Source organism: Equus caballus, chromosome 26 (genome assembly GCF_041296265.1).
Source record: "Equus caballus isolate H_3958 breed thoroughbred chromosome 26, TB-T2T, whole genome shotgun sequence".
Classification (NCBI taxonomy): domain Eukaryota; kingdom Metazoa; phylum Chordata; class Mammalia; order Perissodactyla; family Equidae; genus Equus; species Equus caballus.
Window position 1 is genome coordinate 17,844,307 of NC_091709.1, and position 17,066 is coordinate 17,861,372.

General features: G+C 36.4%; 1 protein-coding gene across 15 annotated transcripts in view; it reads left to right on the forward strand.

The window, feature by feature from the left end:
- The window catches only part of ROBO1 (roundabout guidance receptor 1), a 1,062,787-nt gene extending 1,050,552 nt beyond the window's left edge, over positions 1-12,235 (forward strand). For all 15 annotated transcript variants that reach the window (XM_005606101.4, XM_070252490.1, XM_070252492.1 and 12 more), the window contains 3 exons: positions 3,263-3,571; positions 9,123-9,319; positions 10,555-12,235. In XM_005606101.4, coding sequence (XP_005606158.3) covers positions 3,263-3,571; positions 9,123-9,319; positions 10,555-10,569 — 521 coding nt within the window. In that variant the 3' untranslated portion in view covers positions 10,570-12,235. The remainder of the gene's footprint in view (positions 1-3,262; positions 3,572-9,122; positions 9,320-10,554) is intronic.
- Positions 12,236-17,066: the final 4,831 nt, after the last annotated feature.

Below are 17,066 nucleotides of genomic sequence, written 5' to 3' on the forward strand. Positions count from 1 at the left end.
TGAGACTCATATGTTCCCAAGACTTTATACAATCTCATGATAGTGGTAATCAGCAGCTTTGATATCTGATGAGCCAGGACATTTTATGATTTGATGATAGTGGCAGTCACTTCCTGCCTGCTTGATAATCTGTTTGTAGTCTGGGATTTATGTTTATAGCATGTAGAGAGTGCAGAAATGAGCCTGCAGTCACTCATGCCCTCTGTTTCCAGGTGGAATGCTCTGCATTAGACTTTTCTCCTTCTCTCATTGCCAGGCTCAGTCTGACTTTAGAACGGCTCTGCCTTGGGTCTCTTGGCTTTAAGCCACTCATCAGTACAGTCCATCGTTTAACTCTGTCTTTGGGTTATGTTTAATAAACAGATGAGGGAGGACTCTCACGATAGTCCCTTTTCTTAAGTATTGTTTTTTAAAAATCTGTTAAGGTAGTAGAGGTAGAAAATCAGGCACTAGTGACAATGGTAATATATGTTGTAAGACAAAAAAGCTTTTCATTTTGTAGAATCAGGTGAAAATTAGTGCTGTTGGCTGTACTTTGACTATCATTTTGGATAAAGTGTTGAGGCTATTTATATGAAACTAGAACACAGTAAGCCATGAGAACTAGCACCAAAAAAAATCACGAGTAAAAGTTTGACTTCTTTTGGGGCCAGCCACACGGCCCAGTAATTAAGTTGGACATGCTTTGCTTTGGCAGCCCAGGTTCAGTTACCAGGTGCAGACCTATACCACTCATCGGCGGCCATGCTATGGCGGCAACCCACGTACAAAACCAAGGAAGATCAGCATAGATGTTATCTCAGGATGAATCTTCCTCAAGCAAAAAGAGGAAGATTGACAACAGATGTTAGCTCAGGGTGAATCTTCCTCAGCAAAAGGAAAAAAAACTTTTGACTACTTTTAATGATGGAGTCCTAAGTAAAACAGCTGGTAGTAAGATGGTACTTGAAGCTTTCTGCTTTCAAAGACCACTACAATGAATTCTGATGCCTTACTTATAACATATAACATCAAAAGACAATTAGTTTCAAAACAACTTATACCTACATATGGGATGAAAAAAGGATTAATTCTTTTTTAAAAAAATACAAGAGTGAGAAACACCTGGTAAAAACTGATGCTTCCTAGAATCTTTAATTTGCTATTATATTAAGTATTTTCAGGGTACAATTTTAATATCCCAGGGCTTCTCATACTGGTATATGCAAATAATAGTCAGTAGACCATTGTCAGTAATAGTAAAATATCTGTTAACAACCTAATCTGGTAGGAATTGACTATATAAATAGTGATATATTCATAAGACAGAACATTATACAAACTTTTCACAAAAAGAGGTAGAGCTGTATGTACATACATGGAAATGTGTACAGCTGTGCAGGTGAAGGAAGTGCAAATCCCATTTATGTTGATAAGGAAGATAGGTCTTAGGTTGTGTATGGTACTTCTTCTCAGGCCACCATGTATGAGTGGGCAGACAGGCACTGTATACAATCCCAGATGTGGCCATTTTACATAGTCCCTGATGTGAATGCTGCTCCCCAGAGTTATGTGACTTGGCAGCCCTGGTTCATATGCATAAACAATTTCTGGATTGATCTAGAGAAAACTATTTAAACTGCATAATTAATATTAAGGATTTGAAAAAGAAGAGGGAAGGTATGAGGGGTTGTACTTTCAAGTCCTTATGGACTTTTGAATTTTTTACCATGTAAGATTTTTTTTTGTTTAAAACTTTAAGGTTAATTTTATAATACTAAGCATTTAATAGATGTTTTAGAAATGCCTTTTAGTTGACTTATTCTATCACATAGACATTACTTTCCAAATATGAAAACATTACCATTTCTAAAGTCATGACTAAAAAGATGTAACTGTACTGGTAATTCCCAAATCTCTGTACCTTTGGTTTTGACCTCTTTTGAAATTCAAATTGTATGTATGACAATCTGCTGGACATCTCCACCTGGATACTTTAAAGGTTTCTCCTATTCATTTTTCTAAAACTGAACTCATACTCCTCCTTTGTAAGCCATCTCTTTCTCATCCTTGCATTCTTTATGCTCAGTGATGTTTCTCTCATCTACCTCATCCTCTATGGCAAAAATCCTAAAACTCATCTTAGATTCTTTGCTTTTCCTCCACTACTGTATTCCATTGATCATTAAATAATGTTGATTTTCCTTCCTTAATCTCTTTCAAAGACATCTACTCTCCATCTGAACAGCCATAAATACAATTCTATCCTCTATCATTACTTACCTGAACTATTACGATAACCTCTTGGCCCCTTGGATTCCAGCCTTTCCTTTTAATCCATCCTCCATATTAGCCAGGACAGCCTAATAGTAGAATCTGTTCATATTCTTCTACTAACTTACCAACTATTATTAAGATGCATATTTCTCCTCCCTGGAGTGTACATAGGAGTCATTTTAAAAGAGCACCACTTAAAATAAATCTTCTAGATATCAAACTTGATGCCTCCTTTTGTACTTAAGTACCCTTAAATATGTCTATAACATAAGAAATTGAATTATATATAATGTTCTATTATGTGTAATATAATAATATATAACTATAACCATATAGATAGATGAAATTAATCTATATTTACACCAATGATTATCTGGTTTGAAACCTCTGGTTGAATATACAAAGTGGAGAGATCCCATCAATGAATGGTAGATTATAAACATACATTGGAATGAAATAGCATAGAAAATACTGAGCCAGAAATTAAGAATCTAAGGGCATTTGTCCTGGTCCTCATCATCTCTAGCTTTGAGATTGAAAAATAACTTAAGATCTAGTTGTTTGAGTTTCCCTATCTATAAAATGAGAAGGGATTTAGACTAGATTAGAGATGGCAAATAGGTCTCAACTCAAGTGGCAACCGCAATCAATTTGAAGTGGTTGCCTGAAGGAGTGAGGATATGTGTCTGAGACCAGCAACATCATGCTGAAATCAGTTAGGAAGATCCGCCATGGTTAGAGGAGGGAAAGTTACAGTGTGTGTGTGCATTAGCTATCCCAGGACTAGATAATCTCTGAGTCATAGCTCTATGAGTCAATATTTCTGAGCTAGATAACAACAAGTACATTAAAATTGTTGGTCTTCTTATTTCTTGGTTGCCTTCAATTATTCTAGTTCCTTCAAGATATAGTATCTCACAGATGAATGTGACTCCAATGATAATCTTAATATTTGGTGATTTTATAAGTGGCAGACTTTTACAGTATTTTAAATATTTCTTTTTAGATCTTCCACCTCCTCCGGTGCCACCACCTGCTATAAAGTCACCCACTGTCCAGTCCAAGGCACAGCTGGAGGTACGCCCTGTAATGGTGCCAAAACTCCCGTCTATAGAAGCAAGAACAGACAGATCATCAGACAGAAAAGGAGGCAGTTACAAGGGAAGAGAAGTACTGGATGGAAGACAAGTTGCTGATATGCGAACAAATCCAGGTGAAACCAGAGAAGCACAGGAACAGCAAAATGACGGGAAAGGACGAGGAAACAAAGCAACAAAACGAGACCTTCCACCAGCAAAGACTCATCTCATCCAAGGTACTGATTTATTCAAGCAGCAAATAAATATAGATTAAACATACATTTGCACTGTTAAGTTCTCTAGGGTCACATGAGATTTAGAAACTTCCTCTCTAATGGAGGAGACAGGAATGTAATCAAACAATTCTCATACAATTCATTCCTGTATGTGATATTATACAAGACTTCCTTGAAGAGATGCCAACTGAGTTGGATTTTTAAAGGAAAGCATGATTTCAACAGGGTAAGCGGGGAGAAGACGACATCAGGTAAAGGACGAAAAACATGAAAATATGAAAATGAATGTTTGGTGAACACTGATTTCCAGTTTGGATGGAGAATAGGATGCTTGGAGCAAGAGATAAATGGTAAAAGATAAAACTAGAAGGGTAGTTGGGCCAGATTGGGAAGTCCAAGAACACTATTTTAAAGAGCCTGGGATTTATAATAGAGGCAGTGGTGAGCCAGCAAAGAATTTTGAGCAAAAAATGACATAGTAGGATTTGTGTTTTAGAAAAATAACTGGCAACACTCTACAGTGAAGGAAGAGACTGGAATCAGGTAGATGAAGGTATCAGAACATTGCAAAATAATCTAGGTATAAAATATGTAGGCACTGAATTAAAGTAGTTACGCGAATGAAAAGGAGAGAACAGTTTACACGGGCTTTTCAGAGATAGACCTAATAGGACTTGGTAACTACTTGAAATGTAGAAAAGTAAAATGAAATAATAGAGTAAAAAAAAAAGTATTCAAATGTTAATTAGATGGCCCTGTATGACTAGTGAGACATAATTGTATCAACCAATGTAGAAAAAAACATAGAGATAGGGCTAGATGTCTTAGGGAAAATAATGTCAATTTTGAATGGATTAAGGTGCTGATAAGATCACAGATGTGAAGAAAATCAGTAAGAATTTAGAGAACTAAGTTTAAAGATTTACGTTTAAAGGTCGTGAGTAGAAAGTGGATTTTAGAAAAAGGAACACAGAGGTGAAAATTGTATGAATCACAAAGGCTAAATTATCAGCAATGACATACTGGTTAATGTTTAGGAATCAATTCTCTGGGAAGAAAACAAAACAAAACTCTAATTTGTAGCCATTTTCTTACTTTTCTTATGTAATTACTCCCCAAATGTCTAGTTTCAAGTTCCTAGTATAAAGTCAGTGAGTGAGTTGGGAAGAGATGGGTGTGCTCATGTGAGAAAGTGTGAGCCAGCTCCAGCACATCAATAGTTAGAAATGATTGTATTTAAAGGTTCAGCAGAGGAATGACATTCTGTTACAGAAACTGAGATGGATCCACCCAAATATATAAAATAATCAAGATATCCAAACTAGAGAGAATAATATCCTAGAAAGAATGGGGGAGGAAATTTTAAGAAAGGAAGAAATATAAAATGCCACAGAAGTGAAAGTTGGTTGTGAATGGAGGTGGGGGGTGGGGAAGGACACACAAAGATTTTATAAAATGTTATTTGTGGGTGGTTTTCAGAAGAACTGTTTTTAGTATAGTAGTGAGAATAAAATCCAGACTGTAGGGGCTTGGAAAGTGAATGGAAATTTTGGAAGGGAGGTGAGGAGTATAGGCTCTTTTCAGAGGTTGGGAAGAGGAGGAGAGGTTGGGCTAGAGTTTGACAAGAAGGCAGAATGATTAGAAATGTTTAGGAGGAAGAGATACAAGAAAAGGAAGATGACTGATGAAAGAATCAAGAAAGTGGTAGACAAATGAATCTTAGAAGGCTGTCAGTGCACTTTACTGCTGTATTTTCGTAGATATATTTTGGTAAGATTAGACATCAATCTATCGTTCTGTTATCTAGTTATTAGCAACTTCCTTTCAACGTAGAGGACAGTTTCACTTTGTTCTGTGTTGGAAGCCTGAGCTCTTAAACCAGGCATGGACTCAGCAGCGAGGTGATGAGTAAAGCTGTACATTCAGACAGATGCCTCCACTACATGACTACAAAGTCCTTGGTGACATCACCACAATCTAAAGTTTGAAAAACTTAGCTTATTTTTATCAGTTAAGCTAAAGGTGATCTGAAATTTTGACTCATGGTGACTACTCCAAGTAGTGATTCATAAATAGAATGTCATGATGTAAACTATGAAGTTTATATCTGGCCTGAAAGTATGGATCAATTTGCTACTCACAAGCAAGCTTCCTCCAAAATAAGTGGGAATCTTCAGGAGAAAATTTTGTAAACCTGGAATGATCTTAGTGTATGCAGAATTAGAGCAAAGAGATGACATTATTTTTATCAATCTTCAGAACTTTAATAAGTCGTCCTTTGTGTTATAAAAATATTTCTACCTACGGGACCAAGACTGGAACCATTAATCTAGAAATGAGAAACTATTCCTTGCAAAACACTGAGATAACTCATCAATTATTATTTTATATGTCTTGCTTTTCCAAATTTTTATTTGAACCAAAACCCTGTGTGTAGGTGTCATTAAACTATCATTTCTATGCATTGCTATGGTTTTCATCTTCATAATTGAATTTATATTATTTATAATGAAAGAGGCACCCTGATTTACATGTGTAACAAATGGTTGTTTTTAATTAAAGAGAGTGGTCTTCTAGATTTGAATGTTTGATCTTTTTGCTGACATTTACCACAGTTAGTTCAATTTATTTCTACATATATCAAACACCTACTGTATTATTAAGTATTATACTAGTCTTGAGATTTATGCATAAGCATGAACCTTGACCTCAAGGAGCTTATACTCAGAGAGGCAGACAGGTAATCTATAAATTCACAGATATATTCATACTTGGTATGATCTTCATGATTCCATGATACTTGAGAGTCCAGAGAAGGAACAATTAGTCCATTCTTGTGGGAGATGTAATGTAAAGAAAGACTTCTTGATTTTTTCTGGTGGAAATGACACATAACCTGAGTGTTCAGGATGGGTGGAATTCAGCTTGGGTAAGAAGAGTCGATAGAATGTTCTGGCAGAGAAAGTCAACATGAGAAGCTTTGAGGTATATTTAGGAGACTATAAGAAATTCAGTATCGTTAGATAGTAAAGGTGGTCAAAGATGACGCTCTTGGGATAAGTGTAAGCTTAAGTCGTAGAGAGCCTGTAGTTCCTGTTAGGAGGGTGGCTGAGTGAAGACGGTTTACAGGGAATAACTTAAGAGACAGAGACTTGTTAGGAGACATGTAGAGACAAGACATGTAGAGAATATTAACCAAGCTATGGAAGCAGGAAAGAGTAAGTGGGGAAACTCAAGAAACTTTTTAGATTTAAAATCAGCCTTATCTGTTGTATATTTGACTGTGTGGAAAAGGTATATTTAAGAGGTATGGGCAGGTTGTTGGAAGGGAGGGAAGATTCTAAAATAATTCCAGTTTTCTATCTTGGGTATCTTAATGATTAGTAATATCATTAGCTATATTAGGGAATACAGAGGGGGAAGAAATCTCAGAGGAGTGGAACTTGATGAAATCAATGTTCGACATGTTGAGTTTGAGGGACACTCAAGAGAAAGTGTTCACTTAAGCATAGTTGAGGAGTTGGAAATATAAATAAATGATTCATCATGGTAAAATAGTAGTTAAAGCCACTTATTCATTCACCTGAAACTATTTATTGATGATCTGTTATATGTCAAGCTGAGAGTATATTAGTACACAAAACAGAGGAAAATGCCTGCCCTCATGACAGCTATTTTCTAGAAAACGTTACAATCTGTAAGAATGGATGAAATCACCCAGGGTGAGTGGGAAAAAAATTTATATAGATATAAGACTATATATGTATAAAATTTTTTATATATAAAAGTTTATATAAACATGGGGTTATACAGAAACCTGCAGCACATCTAATTATAAGAGGCACTGCATAGAGAGCCCAAAGAAGACAGGCCAGGAAGGAAGGAGAACTAGAAGCTGAGAGAAATAACATTTAGGTTGATAGTGGTTTCCAGATTAAGGCAGTGAGAAGTCTGGAGACATAAGGGCTGAAACATGGTTAGCATTATCAAAGTCAGCAGTTTCATTGTAGTAATGTGGGCATAAGTAGATTTCAGTGGGCTAAAGAGTGAATGGGAATTGTGACTACCATGTTGAGTTCAAATTGCTTTTCGAGAAGCTTTGCTGAGTCTATACACAAACTGAGAAATAATAATGTACACTGGAAATTACACAATGTTATAAACCATTATGACCTCAACAAAATAATTGAAAAAAACTTTCAGTGACTAAAAATGCAAATTCAGTAAAAAAAAAAAAAAAGCAGCTTTGCTGAGCAGGGACAAGAGAGAGAAGGTATTGATTCGTGTAGAGCACAAGCTTAAGGGGAAAATTTTTGGCATGAGAGAGATTTTATCATATTGTAGTTTTTCAAAATCTAAAGTCAATAGAGGGAAAAAGGTTGATGAAGAAGGGACAGAAGATGAAGGTCACAGGATCAAGTGCTGTGAGGCTGGGGTGCAAGAGTAGTGGTCTTCATTGATCATGAAACCCCAGCGAGTCTGGTCTGCGTCAGGAGTGAAAGTTGTGATGAGTAGAATGGAAGAGAAAGGTGCTATCAAGGAGGACTGTACAACCCACATAAGTAGATTGCTTGGCGCTCACAGGAGGAGAATGATTTTGGGTAAGGATGGGGAAGCAATGATTTAGAGCTGGTATTAATGAGCCAGAGGCAGGTCTTCCTCCTTCCATTGGAGAGAACTTCAGTGGAAACTTCGGGGGAAATCAGATTTCATTCAGGCAGTGTGGACAGGAGAAGCATTTAGGGGAGGAAAACAAAACTGCATGCAGAAGAGTTAGTTTTTTATGTATTTCATGTCCAAGGGTAGAGTGGACAGGCTTTGGAGAGAAGTGAGCAGTTGAAGGATGCCTCAGTAGAAGCAGCACCTAATTTAAAGCCATATGGAGGTAGAAATTCAGGAGGCAGCAGTGTACCAGAGTAGCTTGTTTTCTGAAGCTAGCACTGATGGCAGGCTTCTTAGATTCAGGGTTTCACAATGTAAATATGGTGTGAAATGGAAGTTGATGTCTTGGTGTCTGGGAAGCAAACTTGGGCTTGAGTCTGTTTTGATAGTTCAAGGAGACTGGGCTTTGCTTCTATCAATGCCTTATAATAATCCTTCATAGTTTACGTAGAGGTTTAATATCTCATCTGTTTTTACATCAACACTATGGGCTCCTCTGGGTGTAGATACTATTGTCAGTTTTTTAGAAAAGTGGAAACTAAAGCCTAAAATAATCAGAGATCACATAATGAAGGATAGAACTGGAAGCCAAGTCTGACTCCAGGTTTCGTTTACCTCTCTCAATAATGTGGATCCCAAGTGATTTTGAGGTGGACAAGAGCTTATGAGTGGAATCAACCTAAATTACAACCACTACCCGGAAAAACACAAGGCTTGTTTTTATTTTCAAAAGACAGTGCTGCCTTATTCATTATTGTTATAAAATGTCCTCATTTATTCCTCAAAAACACTCATGCTTCCCCATTGAGATTTGTAGACTTGAGTGACACATTATACAGTGAAAGTGTACAATGGTATTCATATGCACTTACTATATTTCATTACACAGAGGATATTCTACCTTACTGTAGACCTACTTTTCCGATATCAAATAATCCCAGAGATCCTAGTTCTTCAAGCTCAATGTCATCAAGAGGATCAGGAAGCAGACAAAGAGAACAAGCAAATGTAGGTCGAAGAAATATTGCAGAAATGCAAATTCTTGGAGGATATGAAAGAGGAGAAGAAAATAATGAAGAATTAGAGGTATCTATAATTTGTTTTAAGTTTCCCAACATTGCTCTGGTTGTTATATTAGCCTCCAAATTAGGAATATCCAACAGTCTACAGAAATGTTACTGTTTTATCCCAAACCCTAATGTTAGTGATGCTAGCAACTGAAATTCTGAGAATTCAATGATTTTCTTGAAATGTGTTCCAAAGTTTTAAATGGTAATAATGGTTTCTTTTTTGATCTGTGGTTCATATTCATATGCAGATATTCAGATAAGAAATTTACGTGGCAAATATGTTGATAGGAAATAAGAACATTGATCTAGATTATTTTAATTCATAGTATTGTAGTAGCTTACAAAAACCCAATAAAGTGACAGTGATATGATATCAGTGAGGGTGTTCTACCTGTGTTATCTGCTACCCTAGTGATTATTGGGGTTAATCTGACTGATTTGGCCAACTATCTTCCACCTTCAGTCTTCTGAAAATGGGAACCTGATACTTGACACTGACCTTCCCAGATGGAGGAGAAGACTTCTTGAGTAAAAGATACCCTCCTTTGTTGGAATCTATAGATAGCGATACAAGATGGAATTGACAGTAAATCATAACCTACTATAAAATCACCTCCTGTTTTTAAGTTTGTATTTTCTTCATTTAATAAAAAAACAAGTCGAGCAGAAGTTTCTCTTCTTAAAAATATATTTAATCTCAAGTAGAGTGTTAGAGTGTTAAACTTCAACTTTTTATAAAAGAAGATGAAAAATTATAAGTAATTATGTCTAATTGATTTTCCTATAATGCCAGTGTATTTGGATTTTGAGGTGTGGAATGAGAAGACTCTCCTCCTGCAAATGCTGTTAGAGAAGTTGATTTTCAAGTCTTTTTTTTTTTAAGTAGAGGAGCCTTTTAGGGGGATGAAAAGTTGTTGTAAATAACTCTAATACTTAAAGCCAGTAAAAGTTGAGCTTTAATGTTGAGTTGGGGCTGTGGGGAGGAGAGAACTCAGCCTCCTCCTAGTCCTCTCTCCCCTGCACCACTCTCCCCAACACCAAGTACCATAGTTTGGTACTTGTTAAAGAACTATTGAATTTGCTATCACAAACCAACAAAAGTGGACAAATGAATTAGTTGCCATGAGCACTTTCCAATGTATGCCATTGAATGAATGAAGAAACATGAACTGTAAGAATACAGACATTTAAATAAATATGACAACACTGTAAGATTTATTTGCACATTTAACAATAACTTATCTCTTACAGGAAACTGAAAGCTGAAGACAACCAGAGAGGCTTGTGAGATCTAATATGAAAATGTTCGCTCAAGATGCCTCATGTCTCATGACACGTGACGCCAGATACAATGTTCAGTGCAATCAGAGTGTGCAAATTGTCGTTTTTATTCCTCTTATTGGAACACCATTTTTAAAATTTTATTGAGGTTTTATTGTTGTTGTTTGATTCCTATCCCTCTGAAGAACCTCCCTATTCCTCTTGCTGTTGGAACAAACCATTACGCCATACTTCCAGAAAGGGAAGTACTTGACTTCTTGCTTCAGTCATCAGCCAGCAGGAGAGAACAAAATGGTTCCTTTGCTTTTTGTCCCTGAGATATGGCATTGCACTGCTTATATATCCAGCCGATTTACAGCAAAATATTGATCAAAGATACAAAGTTGATTAATCAACCTCATGCCAAGGGCTCTCAATATGTAATTTTTCTATAACCAACTGCTAATGAGACTTAAAACATACTTCATTTTAACATGATTTTAAAATCAGTCTTTCATACCACCCTCTGCTGGGAGAAGATAAGAATATAACATATGCAGAACAACCACAATCAATTTGAATGGGGTAGAAACATTGTAAATATATACTCTTTGCAACCCCTGGTGGTACTTTATTTTGTCTTCATTTCAATCATTGAAGTATATTCTTATTGGAAATGTACTTTTGGATAAGTAGGGGTAAGCCAGTTGGATCTCTGGTTGTCTAGTCATTGTCATAAGTAAACCTAGCAAAAACCTTGTTCTATTTTTCAATCAAAAAAAAAAAAAAACAATTACAAATGCATAATGCCAACAAATGGATGTTTTTAACCACCAATTGAATAAGGACATCCCTATCTTAACTGGCCTAAATATCTTCTGGTAGTGTCAGTTCAACTTGCAGAAGTGCCACTTAAGGAAGTTTGATTTTTGTTTTTGTAATGCACTGTTTTTAATCTTTTTTTTTTTTTTTGGTTTTAAAAGCACAATCACTAAACTTTATTTGTAAACCATTGTAACTATTAACCTTTTTTGTCTTATTGAAAAAAATGTTGAGAAGCGTTTTTAACCTGTTTTGTTAATGCTCTATGTTTGTATTTGGAATATTTGAATGATGACAGATGGTGAGGTAACGTGCATACTTTATTGTGGGCCATGAACCCAGTGGTTCTTTGCTTTTCTTGGACTTAAAGAAAAAAGGCTTAAGTTTGTTGTGGCCAATGTTGAAACCTACAAGATTTGCTTATAAGTTCAAAGAGAGGCATTACTTGATTTGAATTGTCAAATGATGCCCTCTGACTGTAGATTTTTATGATCCTTTCTTGTCGTTATATAAAATTCATGGACTTTATAATTGGTGCTATTTGAAGAAAAAGTGTACATTTATTCATACACAGGTATCAGGCCTGACCCCAATGGAAAACTAAGCCAAACAAAACTGAACCACAAAAAAACAAGCTGGTGTTCACCAAAAACTAAATGTGTTCACTTAGGTAATTTGAAAGTTACATAGAAAGGATGTGCAGTACTAAGGGAACAATCCATGTGATTAATGTTTTCATTATGTTCATGTAAGAAGCCTCTTATTTTTAGCCATAATTTTGCATACTGAAAATCCAATAATCAGAAAAGTAATTTTGTCACATTATTTATTAAAAATGTTCTCAAATACATCATTCTTTCTTGTGTTGATTTCTTTTCTTTTCATTGTGTGATCAAATTTATTCCATTTAATCACAAAGTTGTGCTGTCTTAACATTTCACCACTATATGATCAGATGAATAAAAATTCTGTTTTATGAATAGGCAGATTTACTTGTAAAGAAAAGTTCTCATTTTGCTCCACTGAAATTAAAGATATAAGATGAATCAAGTTAGTCATTTGATCAGAGAATAACTTTGAATGTTAAGGAGGTACTAAAATGCTTAGGTATGTGCATCTGAATTTCAGTTAACCTATTTCTGAAATAATTAGGATTCAACTATGATGAATGTGACTTATAAAGTTTGGACCACTTATTTTCTGTCAACAAGAAAATTATATAAATCCAAAATATTTATCAGTAACTATCTGCTTTCTTGTTACAAATTTGTGTGAAATTTTGACAATGCAATACCTATCATATACCAGGCTGCACATTATTGTTCATTAAAATCATATTTAAATATTCTACTTTGGATGGACGAGATGGGCATCATGTCTTAGAAGTGCCAAGAGCAATAGAATCTAGTGAAGGTTTTTTCCTATGACATATATTGTTAAATTTTGTGTTCACAATTTGAAGATGTGGGAAAAAACTGAAAAAAGGGGTTGTAGTTTGAAATTTAACTTTACAAAAATGAAGTAATCATCAGGGTCTACTTAGAGATGAGCAGGTCCATAGTCAAGAAGTCAGTTTCCAAGCTGTTTCATGGAAAAAACTGGAGAGACATTTAATGGCCTAATTTTTCTTTTTCTCTTGGTGAGTTGACTATGAATAATTTAGTCTCTCTCTTTATTTATAGTATATGATATGAATACAAATTTTGTGTATCAGAGGGCCTGGATTTGAGTCCTAGTTTTGTCATGGGCTGTGTTTCCTTGGACATGTGACTTAATCTCTAAGTCTCAAGTACTTCACCTGTAATTCAACAATACCTACCTCATGGAGCTATTGTCACGATTTACTGAGTTAATGTATATGACTTGGACTCTGTAAAACACGAAAACAATACAAGATATTGCTGTATATATGGACTGAAATTCATTGCACACATGCCATTCCTGCTTTTCACACATAGTTTTTTCCCTAAAATCTTGCAAAGAGTTAAAAAAAAAGTCAAAGAATAAATGTGGTACAAAGATGGGGGTAGTTCCATTTCCAGTGAGTAAAATTCACTGTGAAATACCTAATTGTGGAATAAATTCTTGGTGTTTTTGTTTGTTTCCTTGCTTTTGAATTCCTGAGGGCCCCACAATGGGTGGTGATACGGTATTTTCAGCACATATTTCACAATTTGGATGTGCAAGTATGTCACTTGAGTTCTGAATAACTAGATCTGGTGCCTATTTCAGTCTACTGTTCTGCATAGTGGAAGAAATCATCTTGGTTCGAGGTGCGTTCAATCGTTTCTGATTTCTTGGTCATTTCAGATACAGAGTCTGGATTTTCTCCTCCCTTGCTTCTCTGCAAGGTGCCATCTAAATTCCAGAGGCTGTCTTCATATGTAGAAAGTATGAGGGGTCAGATGGTAGGGGCTTTTGGCATCATTGCTGTTTTCCAAGTTTCCAATGGTCTTCATTTGTCAGAACCTTTACTCTGCATCCTCCTCTGCGACCTCGATGCCCCTTATGATCCACTGACCTTCTCCTAATATTTCTAAGCCTTTTGATGTAGGTTGGGTGTAGGGAGCAGGGAATGGGAATTTTGTATGCTCTTCTGTGCCATGCTGGGGCTCCGAAGACTTGAGTGTGGGGGCCTTCTTTAGGGCCTCACAAGATACCACTGTGTCTCCTTGACTGCTTACCATATTTGGGTTGTGCATGGATTGGGGGAGGGATAATGGCTACTTCTTCAGTTTAGAAGAAATGAGCCTTGGTTCTGGATCTAGACCATCAGGGCTTGAATCTTGGCTCTTGAGTTTATCAGCTCTGTAACATGAAAAAGTTACTTAATGAATCTGTGCCTTAATCATAAAATGGAGATATTAATAATACTTACCTTATAAGGCTGTTGGGATTAAATGAGCTGATATATGTAAAGTATAAGTAAGTGCTCAATATTTCTTAAGCAATACCTTCTGCCACTCTGGTGTTGACTGAAGATGCTGGATAGATCACTTTCCTTTCAGAGTCCCCAAACCCTACTTGACCAGAAGGTGAGAAGCACAGGAATCAGAAACTTCAGGGACACACTCACCATATTTAATTGCCCCACCTCACATTTACTTCTCTCTTCCCAGTGAGATGGAGAGGGAGGGAGAAAGGAAGAGGGATAAAAAGAGACAGAGAGAAGGAGGGAGGGAGAGAGTGAGAGGAAATGAGGAATAGAGGAAGGGATGCAAGGACGGAGGGAGAGAAACTATTACGTATATTGCTTGCATGCCTGGTCTTTGATTTGCAAGACCTTAGCTCTTACAACTCAGCCTTCATTCTGCTAGGTCAAGAAGTTATGTCAAGAATCAACTTTGAAACCCAAGAGAATTGCTTTTCCTTGGTAACCATCCCTTGGCACTTCTCTGGCAACCATCTGAGGACAGTGTATAGAGAAAGCCCTCTCAGCTGCCTAAAGTGGGGTGGAATAGCAGGAAATAGCTTATAACAGGTGCAACGTCTGTTAATATTTCAAAACATGATCTTGCTACAAAAGGATATGATTAAGGAGAACATTAAAAACAGAGGTTACACTTTAAAAATAGAATTTTTTCTCAAATTCTAGTTTTCTCAGCTTATTTCAAGAGAATTGAGCAGAGAGAAATTTAAATGGTGAAAAAACAGGGATTTGGCAACAGAACAGACTGAATATTGAGCATGGGAGTGTAAAGATCACTTTAGTATTAAAAAGTCTTAGGGAAGTTTTCTCTAGAGAAAGAAGGACATTGACCTCTTTCTTTTCATCAAGAAATCTATAACAACTACCAACCAAGAGCCTTAAGGAACTTCTGGTTTAGGGTGCCTAAATTTAGTTCTACTTTGGTACTGCTGTTCACCTGTTTTTTCCCCGATATGAACATACGCTACCTACAAAGTTCAGTGTCCTCTCATTAAGGCAACGTTTTGTCTGTAACACACCAAATTACTGCTGTCTCTGCCCTAGACATATCATTTTCAGCAGCATTTTAATTTTTGTTATTCCCTCATTTTTATAAACTGACAAAACATGAAGAATTCAAATAACGCTACAAAAGACAGATGCCAACACTGCCAAAATTGAGCTGTTTAGCACCTGTGTGCCAGCTATAAAATTCTGATTTAGTGGTTTAAAGAAATTAATACACAATTAACAAAAATGTAGAATATACGGAAATGGAATGTAAGAAATTAGAGATTTTGGGCTTAAAAATAAAAGATTTGCTCACATTAGGAATCCAAATACATAAAAATATTTTGAATTAGTAAATTGACTTTTTAATCAAATCCTGAACCTTTTTTGGATATTTCAGAGGTTACATGAGAAAACAAATGTTCCTTTATTCTTCAAGAAGTAGATAATCCTTTCTCACTAAAGTGTCTTGTCATTCTTAAGAACAAACTAGACTAATTAATTAGCATTTTGCTATTGAAGTAGATTAGAAAGTTAAATTCTTTGTCTGACTTTCTCTCTCTTTGCCTTGTTCCCTGTTTTGAATGACCATGAGAGAGAAGACAATAAACGAATATTTGAAAAATATTTTCAAAGATGCCTGTTCTCTAGAGGTACCAAGCTCAAAGTGATGTCCATGACTATCTGTCTTCTGGTTATAAATGTCAATTCCTGATTCCTCTCGTGATCCTGGCTAAATCAGAATCCCAGGAGATGAATCCTAATAATTTGCATTTCTGAGACAATCTCAGGTAATTTTATGTTAAAAAAAAGTTTGAACACGGTTACCCAACAAATCAAGTATAAGTGTCATTGTAGTGTGTCTGAAACTAGACGGAATCTCACAGTCAGCAGTGTCTTACAATCACCTTCAGCCAGGCAACAGTCATGAGGAGTTTTTATTGCCTCCTGTAAAAATCGTGTCTCATAAAACAGTGAGCACGTGTCAAACTTTATTTTCCTCCTTAATAAGGGAATCAGCAGGAAGACAAAGAGCATTTCCCGAACAGTCATGGAGGGCACGTAAAGATGATTACTAAGTTGGTTGACTTTTTCTAGGGCAATACGAGCACGGCATTAACATCTCTGCTAACCTAGAGAGTCATAACAGCTATCTTTTCTTTAGGTTAAATAATCGCTAACCTTCAGAGTCACATGAAATATCCACCTCTACCTTTTACAATTAGTTAAAAATATACTTTGATAATTTACATTCCCCAAAAATAACAAAATGAATGTCAAACAGTGACTTAGTCTTGTCTCTGTTTCACCAGAGTTCGAACCTGTGACAAAGACTTGGGTGCAAACAGTTTACTTGAGAGGTAATCCCAGGAAGTGGGAGGGGTGTGGCGGTGGGAAGGAAATGAGAGAAGTCAATGTAGGTCCTTAAAAATCAACGGAGGGGCCTCCAGGGGGACTCTACTGGTTCCTCCAAGAAGCAGACAGAATGCCTCCCAGAATCCTTCACTGAAGGATGGGAGCCTGGAACATTATCAGTTTGTTTCTGGTTCCTCATTGGTTGCATGTTGCTGCTGGGGTGGGGGATTTATCTCTCAAGCAGACCAAGTGGGAGACCCTGAGGCAGAAAGTGGACATGCATATGGCCTGTGTTTGAGATAGGGAGGTGCCATGATGAGATGAGTCTGAGCTCAAAGGGAACCATCTGCCACAATGAAGTCGTCAAACCCACATGCTGCAAGGAAGACTTTTGGGAAATGTTTTA